At 36.3% G+C, this 15,717-nt stretch overlaps 1 protein-coding gene and 1 pseudogene across 13 annotated transcripts in view; both read left to right on the forward strand.

Annotated features, from left to right (window-relative positions):
• Positions 1 to 15,717, forward strand: part of CADPS2 (calcium dependent secretion activator 2) — a 746,428-nt gene that overhangs the window by 492,547 nt on the left and 238,164 nt on the right. For all 13 annotated transcript variants that reach the window (XM_043965472.1, XM_043965471.1, XM_043965468.1 and 10 more), the window contains exons 10-11: positions 11,267 to 11,375; positions 12,675 to 12,878. In XM_043965472.1, the coding sequence (XP_043821407.1) occupies positions 11,267 to 11,375; positions 12,675 to 12,878 (313 nt within the window). The remainder of the gene's footprint in view (positions 1 to 11,266; positions 11,376 to 12,674; positions 12,879 to 15,717) is intronic.
• Positions 13,076 to 14,726, forward strand: LOC122727925 (annotated as a pseudogene).

Below are 15,717 nucleotides of genomic sequence, written 5' to 3' on the forward strand. Positions count from 1 at the left end.
CATTGGAAAACAGATGTTTCAAGCTACAGAAAAAGCTGTTTTATCTGGCATTTTTCCAATGGGGAAGCTCTAGGAACTATTATATCTGTTATCCTTTAGTATACATTTTAAATCTAGTTATGTTAATTTTGAATATTTCCAGATTGGTTTAGGGTTATTGATTGTTTGTTGTTGCCATTGTTTTTGAGGAATGAAGTACAGATTGCACTGCCTCTTGGTGTTTTCACAAACAATGGTGATTTTCATGCAAATCACTGCCCTTTTATTCACTTTCTAAGTCTAAGTAGGGAAAGCTAGAGGAACTGTAAAGAGGGAGAACACCTAGGGCACCAGGAATTAAATCTTAGTTAACTAGAAATGTTGATTAATCAGATAGCACCAATACTTCTAACTCCTGCTCTCCCTCCAACATTCTTTTTCCAAATACCAAACTGAATAATTAATGTTAACTTTCTAGTCTTTGAAATGAACATCTGGTATAATAGGGTATAGATATGATTGCCTTGCTACTGGATAATACAGGTTTGATTTTGGGTTGTTGTTTTTTTTAAGAGTTCAAAACCATAAGAATTAGTGTAGTTTGTATGGGGGGGGAGGAGTAGAGAGGGAGAATATTCTGTACTAGAAGAGCTGAGTTCTAGTTTTAGTTTGGCCACTAATAAATAACTTTGCCTGAATTTTCTGTCAAATAAGGGAGTTCAATCATTTGACCTCTAAGTTCCCTTAAGCATCTAAAATACTGTAATTCTATCATGTGCTAATAACACTATTAAAAATCTCTTCTACTGTGGAGTATAGATGCTGATTGAACCATACTATTTCTTTTGTTTTGGGTGCTAATGTTTGTTTTTTTCTATTTTGAGGTTTTGCATTACTGCTCTGATTTTTTCTCTTATAACAGGATTAATGCAGAAATAGGATTAATGTTATTATGTGTATATATATGTGTGTGTGTATATATATATATATGTATATGTATATAGATATATAGATATAACCTATATCAGATTACCTGCTGTCTAGGAGAGGGGGGAGGGAGGGGAGGGAGAAAAATCTGAAATTGTAAAGCTTGTATAAACAAAAGTTGAGAACTATCTTTACATGTAACGGGAAAAAATAAAATACCTTATATGTAAAAAAAAAATCTCTTCTAATTCATCATCTTCGAGCCAGATATTTCAGAAATGGAACATGTAATTTCTTTCCAATCCCAATCAGTCCAGTGATATGGTCTGGGAAAACAAGAATTCTCTAGGTCTTACAATGCATACATCTTCAAATCATTCCTGTTCTCAACATCTTAAAGTATATAATGGCAAATTTCAACAAACTCTTGGAAATTTGTGGATATCTTTGAAAACATGTTTCAATACAGGTATTTATACTAATTAAATCCTACTAGAATGTAAAGACGAAATGTTAACAGAAGAAAGTGATAACTAGCACACCTCCCTACGACTCTACTGAAGCATGTGTAAATGAAAAAAAAATCATATTTATAATTGACTAGCATGCTTTCTCTCAATTTTTAATTGCTCTTCAATTGACAGATTACTTTACTTAGCCTTTAGCTGCTCTGCAATTACTTAATGATTCACAATACACTTAAGTGTACCAAGGGACATCACAATTTTAAATAACTCTACATCTTTGATGGAAAGAAATATCCTTTCTACCATATTTAGATTAATTGCCCATAATTTACCTATTTTTCTATGTTCTGTTGTTTAATGGTTTGCATGAAAGCAGAACATGCCTGTGAATATTGCTGAGGCAATTGAAATTGACTCTTAACAAAAATACATTTATTTCTATGAGAGACAAGAAATGATTAGTTGAGCAGGGAAGATAGAAGTTTGAGCAACTGAAACTATTAATGCTCTTTCTGAATAAGATAAATATATTTGATTGTTTCTGTTAAAATAACTTTCAACTCTCCTTGTGGCAAATACATCTGTCCACTTTTCATGGATGGAGAATCCAAGAAGGAGGGTAAAATGACTTTCACTTACCACAAAATCAGTGAATGAAGTGAACAACAAGGAAATGGGCTGAGGAGGGTGAAGGGGGCAAGTTTGTACAGGATCTTGAAGACAGGGGCAAAGTTTTACGAGGTTGTGAAATGAATAAGAAACGAGATTCGCAAGATGAAGGTGATGTTTTCCTACTTCTGAGTTCAGGTGAATAAATGAAAAGAAGTGGATGAAACTTGCTGGATTTTCTAGCGAAGGCAACTTTCACTGTGGTAGTTGTGTGCTCCAAATAATAATTGCTTGAGATTTTTGCTCTCCATGCAGGGAAGGTAGACATTCCTGCCGTCCTCATCTCTCTCTCAGCTGGGGCCAGATTGTTCATGTGGTGATATGTCAGAAGACTTTCAGGCCAGTTTTCCAAGACTTATGAACAAGTTCAGGAAGGACTTGAAATCCATGTGGATTTTAAGACAGATTTCTTCATATTTTTGTGATTTAGTTATACTTAACTTAAAGAATAATGTTTCATGTGAAATCTTTGGTATATAAAGAAAAGCTTTACTGAATTCCTTTATAAGTTGCATTGTAATGCTGCAAGTTGACTTATAAGCAAACTAAACCCTAAGTGATTCAGATATTCAGAGCTTATAATAATGAACTCGGTGCTTAGAAGTGTATAGGTTCTCTCTTCCATCAACAAAATCTTTTGATTTCATGACCTATGTGAACAAGGCCATGTAATAGCATTAGGATTTAATTATTATGTAATGGAGTAAAAGTTGAAGACCTAGAAAACTCTAAGCTCAACCTCAGGAGTTGAAAATCTTTAATGGCTAAACAAAGAAATTTTGCCCAAAACTATAGAAAAGGTTCTTTTTTAACACAATAAAATGAGTATTTGGGGTTCATTTTCTAAAGTAATATGGCAAAAATTCTATTTACATAGGTGCAAAGATAAGTAGCCTTTTTTGTGAGCTAAGCAAATGTCTTTGGGTTAGAAGCTTACTGACCAGCCTTAGGGTAGAGATAGATCAAAAGAGAAAAGGAAAGAAAGAAAATCATTGGGAGAGTGAGAAAAATTTGGAGAGAAAAAATAAAATGTTGCATTGAGCAAGGAGCAACTGAATGTCTCCTCATTGGTAAATATAAAGATACCATTTCCCTGCCTTTCTAAACCATGCATTATATTGTGTTGAGATTCCTTCTCCTCTCACCCCCAAATACCTTATCAATCGATATTTAGCAGTTAAGTACCTAGTATGTACTAGTAGCTAATTATACAAATAACAAATTGTTACAAATTAACACAAATTATTAAATAGTCCCCTGCTTTAAGAACTTATATTTCTAGAAAGAGGAAGAAAGATACAGCATACACACAAATAAGTAAATGCAAACTAATTTGTGAAAGGAGACGTCATTCATAATTCAGGGGATGAGGAAAGGCTTTGTGGAGGTGCTTGTAGAGGTGAAAAGGAAATGATTTCCAGGATGGGGGAGAGGGGAAGGGAGAAATATTCAGTACAAAGATGCAGAGGTAAGAAATGGGAGTTGGGGAATAGCTGATCAGTTTGGCTAGAACCTAGAGTTTTTAAAGAAGAGTAATAATAATGTGGTTAATATAAAATTAATCTTATAAAGTGGTTAGAATCAGATTATGGAAGGCCTGCAAATCCTTTGACCAAGGAAAATTTGAAATAGAATCAAAATGTATTTTTATTGAATTACCTCTTCATTTGTAGTGTGTGTATCTGTGTATACAAGGATATACAACAAGTATATATACAATATATACAACAAGTATGTGTTGTGGTGGGGGGGTGGGGAAGAGGGAGAATGAGCATAGTACATGGCTAGATAATAACACCAGTGAAAAGACTCTGGGGTATTTAGTGGACAATAAGTTCCGTATTAATCAAGAACAAGAAATGGCAGCCAGAAAAGCTAATATGGTATTTAAACTGCTATAATAGAACCATGGTGTATATCACTTACTTTGCTCTGGCTGGATAACACTTAAAGTCTTTAGTTCCAGCTACTACATTTTTTGAAAGTTGGTGACAAGCTGGAGCATTTCTAGAAAAGAGTAGCTAAGGTGTCAAGGAGTTTGAAGAATCCACCATGTGAGGATCAGCTGAAGGAACTTGGATTGTTTGGCCTGAAGATTATGCTTGGAAAGGATCATAGCAGTCTTCAGGTATATCTAGAGGGCTTAGCTTGTTTGGGCAGACCTAGAAGGGCAGAATTAGGATCATTGGATGTGACATAGAGGTAGATATCTACTTGATATTAGATTAAACTTCCTATTGTTTAGAGCTGTCCAAAAGTAAATTAGGCTGCCTTAGGGGATGGTGAGTTCTTCATCTCTAAAATTATTTAAGGGGAAGTTGGATGACATCTTTGGATGGGAAAAAAATCATCATCATCATCATTATTATTATTATCATATAATAGGATAATATTTTCTATTATTTCTGATGCTTGCTGGTATTATGGACTTTTTTTTGCTTTGAATAGAATTGTATCTTCCAAAATATATGTAAAAACAAATTTTAACATCAATTTTTTAAAACTTTGTGTTCCAACTTTTCTTCCTCCCTCCATTCCCACCCCCCCTCCCGCAAGAACTCAAGCAATTCAAAATAAGTTATACAAGAGTAGTCATGGGAAAATCCCCATATTAGCTAGTTGTGAGAGAAAACGGTCAAAAAAAACCCCCAAACTTCAGATTAAGGAATTCTCAAAGAGGAAAAGAAAAAAAAAGTTTTAAAATGTGTTTCCATCTGTTTTCAGATACTATCAGTTCTTTCTTTGCAGATGTGCTGCAATCTTCATAAGTCCTTCAGGGTTATATTGGATATAACCTTATATAACTTTAGCCTTGCTGAAAATAACCACATGCTTCCTGGCAGATCATCCCCCAATATCGCTGTTATTTTGTATACAGTACATTTCACTCTGCTTCAGTTCATGTAGGTCTTTCCAGGTTTTTCTGATAGTATCCTGTTCATCATAACCAGTATATAGTACCTTAAGCTTGACAAAGAATTTTCTTCATAAAAGCCCAGCAAAGTAGGTACCATACATTTTGCCATTATATATTCAATCATCATAACTATTTCCCTCCATCCTACTCCCTTCCCATGACATTTACTCTATCTTCTTTTTACCTATTCCTCCTCAAAAGTGTTTTATTCTGACTATCCTCTCCCCCGCTCTGTACTCGCTTTTTTTATCCTTCCTTCCTTATCCTCCTCCCCTCCTACTTTCCTGCAGGGTTAAATAGATTACTCCTCCCAATTGGATATGAATGCTATTCCCTCCATGAGCCCACTCTGATGAGATCGAGGTCCCTGAGCTAATTCTGTGTTCTAAATTTTTCTTCCACCTTCCCTCTTCAACCCTCCCTATGAGATAAAGCAATTCAATAGGTCAGACTTGTACAGCAATGCAGAACATCTTCATCTTCCTTGAAAGTGTTTTGCTTTTTACTGCTCTCTCCCCCAATCTGCCCTTCCCTCCTTCCCCTCTTCTCCCACCCACCCTTTTATCTCCCTCCCCTCCCTCCAGGCAAAAATATATTACTATGCCTACTTGAGTATTTATGTTAGTCCTTCTTTGAGCCAATTCTGATGATATAAAGGTTCACTCACTCCCCAACTCCTTTCCCCTCTTCTCCTCTCCTCTATAAGCTTTTTTCTTGTTTCCTTCATGTGAACTACCTCTCCCCAGACCATCTCTCCCCTTCTCCCTCCCCCAGTCTATTCCTCCTACACCTCAACCCTACAGTAATGATGTCATCATGGGTTAGTTAGGTGGCACAGTGGACAAAGCACCAGCCCTGGACTCAGGAAGTCCCAAGCCAAAATTCGGCCCCAGACATAAGACACCCCACCCTGTCTGCCCCCCAAAGAACAAAACATAAATGCTTTACAGATATCCCTTCATATTCAGTTCAGACCTGTGTCTTCTGTGAATTCTTTACTGAGATAGTTCTTATGAGTTTGAAGTATTATCTTCCCATGTAGGAACGTAAACTGCTTGATCTTTTAATATCCCTCATGAAGTCTTTTTCCTGTTTACCTTTTTATGCTTCTGCAGGGTCTTGTATTTGAAAGTCAAATTTTCTATTCAGTTCAGGTCTTTTCATCACAAATGCCTGAAAGTCCTCTTTCTCATTGAAATCCCATTTTTTCCTCTGAAAGATTATACTCAGTTTTGCTGGGTACATGATTCTTGGCTATAGTCCCAGTTAATTTGCCCTCTGGAATATCATATTCCATGCCCTCCAGTCCTTTAATATGGATGCTGCTAGATCTTGTTTTATCCTTATTGGAGCTCCACAGTATTTGAATTCCTTTTTTCTAGCTGATTGAAATATTTTCTCCTTGACCTAAGAGTTCTGGAATTTGGCTTTAATATTCCTAGAGGTTTTCCTTTTGGGATCTCTTTCAGGAGGTGATTGGTGGATTCCTTCAATTTCTATTTTAGCTTCTGCTTCTCGAAAACCTGTCCCCCCTCAAACCAAAACACCTGCTACCCTCTGAAGCTGGGAACAGGAGCGGAGCCGAGAGGCAGTGCCCCCCCCCCACCACACACACACACCCCTCAGTGGAGAGTTTAAAATCAAACAAAAGCGAGGCCAGGCAGGCTGAGAAGAAGCCCAATCATCCCCGGGGCCACGCTGTAGCTTGAACAGTGTGTCCTGGAATCAGCGCCACACTTTAAGAAGGAGTTAAAAGCCAAGAAATAGTAAGCCAGGATGAGTACGCAGAGAAAGCAGAAGACCATCGAAAACTTCAAGGGTAAGGTAGACCACAATACAACCTCAGAAGAAGATAATAGCAGAGTCAAAGCTCCAACATCCAAAGCTTCCAAGAAAAATATGAACTGGTCTCAGGCCACGGAAGCTCTCAAAAGGGACTTTGAAGAGAAAGTAGGAGAAATAGAAAGAAGATGTAGAGAAAGGGAGGAAAAAATGGAAAGAGAAATGAGAGCGATGCAGGAGAGTCATGAGAAAAAAGTCAACAGTTTAAAAGCCCAAATGGAAAAAAGAGATTAAAAAACTATCTGATGAAAATAACTGCCTAATAATTAGGATTGAAGAAATGGAAGCTAGTGATCTTATGAAAAACCAAGACACAGTAAAGCAAATCCAATTGAATGAGAAAATAGAGGGCAATGTGAAATATCCCCTTGGAAAAAGAGCTGACCTGTAAAATAAATCTAGGAGAGATAATCTGAAAACCATTGGACTACCCGAAAACCATGACCAAAACAAGAGCTTAGGCACCATCCTCCAAGAGATTGTGAGGGAAAATTGCCATGATATTCTAGACTTTTGAAGAGCATTTTACTATGGATGGCATACAGTATTCTTTCTACTTCACAATACTTAAATCCAACAGACTTTAATGGAATAAAAACTACCTTTTTTGAATAACAGAAATAAAAATTTCCACACAAACTGGACTCCTGAATGTTGTTTTCTAAATTGACATTAATATTGACTTTTAAATGAATTCTCTCTTAGGGCAAGAAAACTAACAATTCTGAGAAGGGAACAGAAAGAGGGGAGTGTGCTTGAACAACTATGAAGGAGAGAATCATAGGATCCAAGAGTGAAAGGGAGGCTAACCCCTAACTGAACAGAATATTAAATATAGTCTGGGGATGTGAAATATTGTGGACTGTGTCAATTCACATTCACTTACGAGTCGAGGCAGCTCAGACATCAAGATGGGAATTACAAAGATGAGTAAATTAAATCCCCCAGGACGTGGTCTTGGAGTTTTAGTGGTCCTCAGACTGCAACATCAGAGGAGATGGCAGGAAGACAAACTGATTCTGGCCATTCTTCTCCCAATGCTCCTGTTATGAAGCTGATTTTGTGGAACCCCAGTGTAAAACTTTACATTTATCTCTTTTAACTTTCATCTTATTCAGTCCAAAAGCCATTTCCCAACAGAGAAATAATCAAAAGATATGAACAAATAGTTCTCAAAAAGAGAATTGCAAGTTTTTAATGATATGAAATAACATGTTAAATCACTAATGATAAACAAAATCCAAACATCTGAGTCACTGTATCAGCCTCAACAAATTGGCAATGATGACAAAAGACAGTCGGTGTTGGAAGGTTGTGGAAAGAAAGGCACACTAATACATTATTAGAGAAACTGTGCATTGGCCCAACCATCCTAGAAAGGAATTTAGGTAATAAAGTGACTATAATGTCCATAACTTGGATCCAGAGATTCTACCTTACAGGCATGTCCATGGATATCATTAACAAAAAGAAAGGATCCTTATATACCAAAATATTGATAGCAGCATTTTTTGTGGCAGCAAAGAAATGAAAACAAGTAAATGCCCATAAATTAGGAGATGGCTAAACAACTGATGGTATATGAATATAGTGGAATGATACTGTGCTATAAGAAACAATGTGAGTGATAAATACATAAAAGTATGGAAAGATTTTAATGAACTGATACAAAGTAAAAAAAATACTGTCAGGAAAGACATTTATATACATATATGTGTGTGTGTTATATGCACATATATAAATTCACATATAACTACAAAAAATTAAATTCAAAGAACAGCAAAACACTCAAATGCAATATTACAAAATTATTTTTTTTAATGTTTGACCCCATAGAAAACATACAAGAAGAGACCTCTATCCTTGTTCTTTTACAAGGGTCAGATTCCACACATGTGAAATATTTCATATAATGTCACATTTTTTGTTTGTTTTTGTTTTTGGTTTGGTTTTGGTTTTTGTTTTTGTAGGGCAATGGGGGTTAAGTGACTTGCCCAGGGTCACACAGCTAGTAAGTGTCAAGTGTCTGAGGCCGGATTTGAACTCAGGTACTCCTGAATCCAGGGCAAGTGCTTTATCCATTGCGCCACCTAGCCTCCCCCAATGTCACATTTTTTAATTTGTTGATTGGTTTTTCTAAATTTTTTTTTCTCTTTCTATTTAAAAACTATTTAAAAGAATGGTTCACTGGTAGTGGAAAGAGATGCAAAACAAAAGATTTCAGTAAATTCTAGTTTTAAAAAAAAGCACAAACATTTACTTTTCTAGATAGTAACTTTCTATTGTGTTAGCTATCCCACATGGGCTCATGTCATCTGAAAATTTGCTATATAAGCCCTTAATGGCATTATCCAAATAATTAATATAGATATTGGACATTTTCTAAACCTGTAACATGGATAGTATAAGATTATTCCCATTTTATAGATGAGGAAAATGAGATTCAATGAAGTGTTACCTAGCAAGAAGTGGTAGATTCAGAATTTAAATACAGCCTGCCTGATTATAATTCTAACATTCTCTTCACCTGCTACATACTAAAAATGAACTGAATATGTCTGTTTTTACTCTTTTAAAGCATCAGGCACATGCAAATCTCTTGACCTCCCTGTGACTCTATATTCAAGGTGCCCCAAATCCTGCAAGGAATGCTAGAAAACCAAACATAGGGAGCTTAATATGGAAGGCACTTTTAAGGTAGTTTGGGATCTAATAGAAGGGGAGATAGAATTCTTCTGGTGCCAGAACAGGGTCAGCCATCTATTACTGGGGGGATAGTTGTGAAATAATTGTCCAAAGGACACACACACACACACACACACACACACACACACATATGCACACACTTTCTCTCTGTCTCTCTCTATGTGTGTGTGTATATGTGTGTATGTACATATATATGTATATGTGTGTGTGTGTATATACTCTTCTTATCTCTTCATTTTATCAGGGCTCTGGTGAGATGGGAGAGAGCAGTGGTCAAGGTCATGGTGATGCCAGAAGATAATATTAACCAAAAAAATGTGGTTAGGCTCTCAGTTCCTCAGAGCAATGAAAGTATTTGTGGGATCATCAGATCAGTAATCCCCTACTTATCCAATGGTCAGAGTTCCCGTAAATTCTTCCTTTTGGTATATTTCTTTTAAAAATATTTCTAAACTGATCTTGAACCCAGAAATGCCCCCAAAATGGCTTCCACAAAGCCTGTACTACTCCACAGGTTTGGAAGCCATGTTTTCACAACCAAAAATAAGAACATGGACACTTTGATAAAGTATATTCTTTTTATAAGGCCTCATAAAAAGTCTTCAAATGGGTTCTGCTCTATAAAAGTTTTCTAATTAAAGGAGTTAAGCCAGTCCCTGGCTTTTCTAGCCCAAAGTTTGTTTAATTTCACTTTATACACAGCGCTGAACTGTTGAGTTTCCTTTGGCAATGTTTAGTGATACTCTAACATAGACTGTGGGGCCATCGCCACTCATCTAGACTTATGTCTTGCCACTGGACTCCAAAGACAACTTTGGGTAGCTCTGCCTCACTTCAATCTAGTTCACTCTCAAGGTAAGACATCTCTCATGTAATGTCATTGATCCTCTTTGAGAATGAAGAATGAATAACAACATCACAGGCTGCAGACATAACATGTTAGATATGTTTTGGGAAACTCAATTGTAGTCAGGAAGACCTGAGTCCAAATCCAGCTTCAGACACTTATTATCTATCTGACCCTGGGCAAGTCACAACCTCTGTTTGCCTCAGTTTCACTAGCTATAAAATAGGAATAAGAGCACCTACCTCCCAGGGTTTTTGTAAGATATTATTTTTTAAATGCTTGGTGTGGTGCCTGGCACATAATTTAGATGCATAAAAAGTTAAGGAATGTTGCTATTTATTACTTCTCCTTGATCATTTGAAAATCTATTTTGAGGTTCCCAAAGGTGTAGTTATAGAAAGTACTTATGGAAAGAGAGGACAAAAGTGAAGGATGAGCGGCTGGCCACTATATTCTGGAATAGTCAGTATCTGGAATACTATGTTCATAGCATTATAGTGCCTAAAGGTAAAGTGTGAAAAATGACAGATTCAGAATACTTAATATGTGCATTACAAGTTACAGCCTCTTAGGGTAATTGTTTAGTCGTTTTCAGTCATGTCCGACTCTTCATGACTCCATTTAAGATTTTCTTGGCAAAGATACTAGAATGGTTGACCAGTTTCTCCTCCAGTTCATTTTACAGATGAAGAAACCAAGACAACGAGGTTTAAGTGACTTGCCAGGATCACATGGCTAGGAAGTGTCTGAAGCCAGATTTGAACTCACAAAGATGAGTCTTCCTGACTCCAGGACCTGCACTCTTTCCCCTGTGCCACCTAGCTGTCCATAGGATAATTACCTTCTTTTAATTAAGAAAGGTAAATTTGACAGATACAATGAATACATCCAACATATGCTTTTCTTGGGCAGGTCAGCCAGTACACCTTTGCTATGTGCAGTTACAGAGAAAAGAAGTCTGAACCACAGGAGTTAATGCAGCTTGAAGGATATACTGTGGACTACACGGATCCACACTCAGGTGACTTATTCCATTTATACTTTTTTCACTAGATATGTATCTAAGTATGTAATTCCCTTCATTCTATAAACTATTTGATGTTTGTTTAATAAGCCTTCCAAATGGTGACTATTTTAGTCCACCTTTACTTTCTAAATATGACTAGACTAGGTATCGTTCTTTTTTATAATGGCTGTTTCATTTGAACTTTAATAGGAATATATTAGTCCCTTATGAGTTCCCAGATGTCTTGACTAACTGCCCCCTCCCCAAAAGGTTTTCTGGGAAATAAGCAACAGACACTCTCACTCTAAAATCCAAAAAACTCTAAAGTAATTTACTGGGGGGGGGGAGAAAATTCTAGAAATAAACTTAACAACAGAGGATTCTCCTTACTTTATTTCTAGATTCAGTTAGAGAAGCTGGGTATAAAGCTTGCTTCTTTACTACTGAGCAGCTCTTGCTAATCAGCCTCAGCCTGCTCACGTGAAAAACAAAGAAGTTGGCCTAAATAACTTCTAAGGTCTCCTTCTGTCTCAAATGATATTAGGGTACAGCCATGTGAAATTTTAAGTATCCAAAACATGCTTATTGAATTAACTAATAAAAGTTACTAGCTAATTCACTAATAAAAGTAAATTACTATGATTGAACGGTGCTTATTAACAGTACTGGTGGTTTTGATCAGTGGAAAGAGACTGCAAAAAGGAGAGACAGTATTTTTTTCTTCTAAAAAGACCATAAATTGTGCCTTTTGGTCTCATTTGAAAGTTAATGTCAAATATTTTTTTTAAAAAGAAAAGAAGAAGCCTGTGTGTTAGTTACCCGGATTAATGCAACAATGTACAGTTCTTTATATTCTCTACCTATTTTTATTTACCTGGGCTGACCAAGAAAGAGCACAATAATAAAGAGATGCTCTCCGCTTAGAAATTCAATCATACGTTTCACCTACAGATAGAATGGAAAGTGTTCCAAAGAGTGAGACTCTCTTCTCTAATAAGAAATATTTCAAGAAACCAAGGCTATGAGATGCAGTCCAGTAAGGAAATAAATGTGTACCTTTCAAGTAGTCACTGACCACAGGGAGTCAGTTTCCCCAAGTTGTTTGTTTAAGTGATATGATCAATGAAACTCTTCTTTAGTTTCCTTTCAAAACTTTCTGTGTAGTTCTTACCTAAAACTATTATAAATGCTAAGCTGTGTACCAGTAGTCATTTTCCATTAAGGAATTTAATAAAGGAGATAAAAATCTTTTAATTTTGCACATTTCTTAAAGTAGAAGTATAATTTTAATAATGTTTATCCTCATTTCTGCAGGACTTCAGGGTGGCCAAATGTTCTTTAATGCTGTTAAAGAAGGAGATACTGTAATATTTGCCAGTGATGATGACCAAGATCGGATATTATGGGTCCAGGCTATGTATAGGGCAACAGGTCAGTCATATAAACCTGTTCCGGCAACTCAGACCCAGAAGCTGAATCCCAAAGGAGGAACTATCCACGCAGATGCTGCTCAGCTTTGTAAGTTATTTTTTTAAAAATAATTTGATTATCAAATTAATAAGCTTAATATGATATAAAATTGTCTAATGTAAATTTGTACAGTTTTATAGTTTACATAGTTTTGCAGTTAAACTGATTCCTAATTAAATAAAAATAGTTCATTTTAATACACATGCAACCAATTATCTAATTTTTTTTACATAAATCTTAGACTAATGATTACCAACCTTAGTTCAGCAACACACCAGGTTGTCTCCAATAATTTCAAGGGTGTGTCACAAAATTCTTCAGAAATTATCAAGGCAAAATTCATTTTAATTCTCCATAATTTCAAAGATGCCCAAAAGGAATGTTTAAGAATATGGGGAAAGAAGGCAGCTAAATGGCACAGTGGATAGAGCACCTGCCCTGGAGTCAGGAATACCTGAGTTCAAATCTGGCCTCAGACACTTAACACTTACTAGCTGTGTGACCCTGGGCAAGTCACTTAACCCCAATTGTTTCACTTAAAAAAAAATATGGGGAAAATAACGCAAAATCAAATAGTGCTTAGATACCTCATGCCAAAAAGTCTGGGAGTCATTACTTAGAACCATTAAGTAGATGGGCCTTAAGATAGCAAAATTTCTTTCCTAAGGTGTTTTAACAGTATTATGTTGCAAAATAATTACATTATCATACCAGTTATTTTAAAAATGTTTCATGAACCCTAAATAGTTGAATTAATACCAATTCTTTAAATCCTTTATTATTTGTCATTTTTATTTTACTGTATATTTCTATGCATAATCAAAAACTGTGTACTTAGAATTTATATATTAGCATAATTAATAACAAAAAGCATAATTGTCAATTACTGGAACCATTTTCAAGCAAAACTTAAGTTATAGCAAAATCTCATCATTTTCAGTCATGCTGTTCCTCTTCACAAGTTTCTTCAAAGACTTGATATGTCTTACCTTAACAGTTGTGATTGTTCATCCTGCCTTTAGGCTGTTGCTTCTCCCCTCCCCCTATATGGTGTATTTCTAACCATTCTTTACCCAGGTGGATATATCTGTGGTCCATTTTGTTTTCTTTACCTCCTGATTTATCAAATGGCCTTTCTCTCTTTTCCTGAGATACCATTCTTTAAAATCTTTTTTTTTTTCGTTTTTTCTTGAGGAAACTTTAAACCAAGCCAACTTCTGCAAATTATATTTGGGGAACATCTAGTACTCAGTGGATTCTAAATAAATGTTAACATATATGGAAGCTAAGAAACTTATCAGCAAAGGTTAAGCCTTAGAGCAATTAAGCTATTCATAAAAAGGTGTCATAAAGTGTCAGTGTCACTGGAAGGGAGTGGAGCAAGCCACCTCTCCTGGCTTAAGGGTCAGCGGGGTGGCACAGCTGCTGCTACCTGCTTCTCCAGCAGCAGCTGGAAACATGGTGGGACAGAGTGGGGTAGATTGCCGCAGGTGTGTGCGGGGCCCTCTTCATCGGCTTCTGTATTTATTTTGACCGCAAGAGACGGAACGACCCCAACTTCAAGAACAGGTTCCGAGAGCGAAGAAAGAAACAGAAGCTCGCCAAAGAGAGAGCTGGACTTTCAAAGTTACCTGACCTTAAAGATGCCAAAGCTGTTCAGAAGTCCTTCCTTGAAGAAATACAGCTTGGTGAGGAATTACTAGCGAAGGTGAATATCAAGAGGGTGTTGACCACTTGACAAATGCCATTGCCGTCTGGGGGCAGTCACAGCAGTTGTTGCAAGTTTTACAGCAGACCCTTACACCTCCAGTGTTCCAGATGCTTCTGACTAAGCTGCCAACAATAAGCCATAGAATTGTGAGTGTACAGAGCTTGGCAGAAGATCATGTGGAATGAGACACATGTCAACATCATAACATCTTAATAAAAAAATTTTAAATTAAAAAAAATTGTCAGTGTCCACCCTCATGAAGTGATAGATCAGCTGAAGTTGAAATATAAGCAACAAACAAAATAGAAAAATCACATTTATTTAGGGTTGAATAGATTACAAATTATTTTCCCGTAACCCTATGAGATAGCACAGAAAATTATTGTCCCAATTTTGCAGATGAATAAACGGAGGTTCCAAGAGTCTAAGTGAATTATCCCCATTATCAGCAAGGTAGTAGAAAGACCATAATTTGAACCAAAGCCTGCTGACTCCAAGTTCAGTATGCTTTTTATTATACCACATTGCCCTCTTTTATCAAAAGCATATTAAAACAATGCAAATATTCCTACTCTTAAAATAAACATCAACAACCTCCATTAAAGTCTTATTATGATGTCTCATTGTTAAAATTTGAACCTGGGTTCCCTCAAAATGTGCTTTGTATACACATATTCATAAATCATTATAATAGCTAGTATTTATTTAACACTTACTATGCACCAAGCACTGTGCTAAGCACTTTACAAATATCTCATTTGATCCTCACAACGACCCTAAGAGGTAGGTGCTATTATCCCCACCAATATTTGGGGTTAAGTGACTTACCCAAGATCACACAGCTAGTAAGTGTCTGACACTGAATTCGAACAACTGAAGTCTTCCTGACTCTAGGCCTGGCACTGTAACACCTAGCTGCCTAAGGTCTCATATTAATGAATTTAAAGACTTGTTGATGTGTGAAACAGTAATGAAAATATAAGGAAGTTGAGCAGGATGTCTTTTTACATTGTGAAATTTATTACTTTCTGCAGAAAATCAATTTGCATCAGTCTGAGAATTTGTAGCACCCACCATGTGTGCACACTCCTACATCTAAACCCACTGTTTCCCTTTGACTGCTCTAAAGCATTCAACAATAGAAAGGCATTATTCTTAGAATTATATTCCTGGGGA

The sequence above is a fragment of the Dromiciops gliroides genome, chromosome 5, assembly GCF_019393635.1.
Source record: "Dromiciops gliroides isolate mDroGli1 chromosome 5, mDroGli1.pri, whole genome shotgun sequence".
NCBI classification, from domain to species: domain Eukaryota; kingdom Metazoa; phylum Chordata; class Mammalia; order Microbiotheria; family Microbiotheriidae; genus Dromiciops; species Dromiciops gliroides.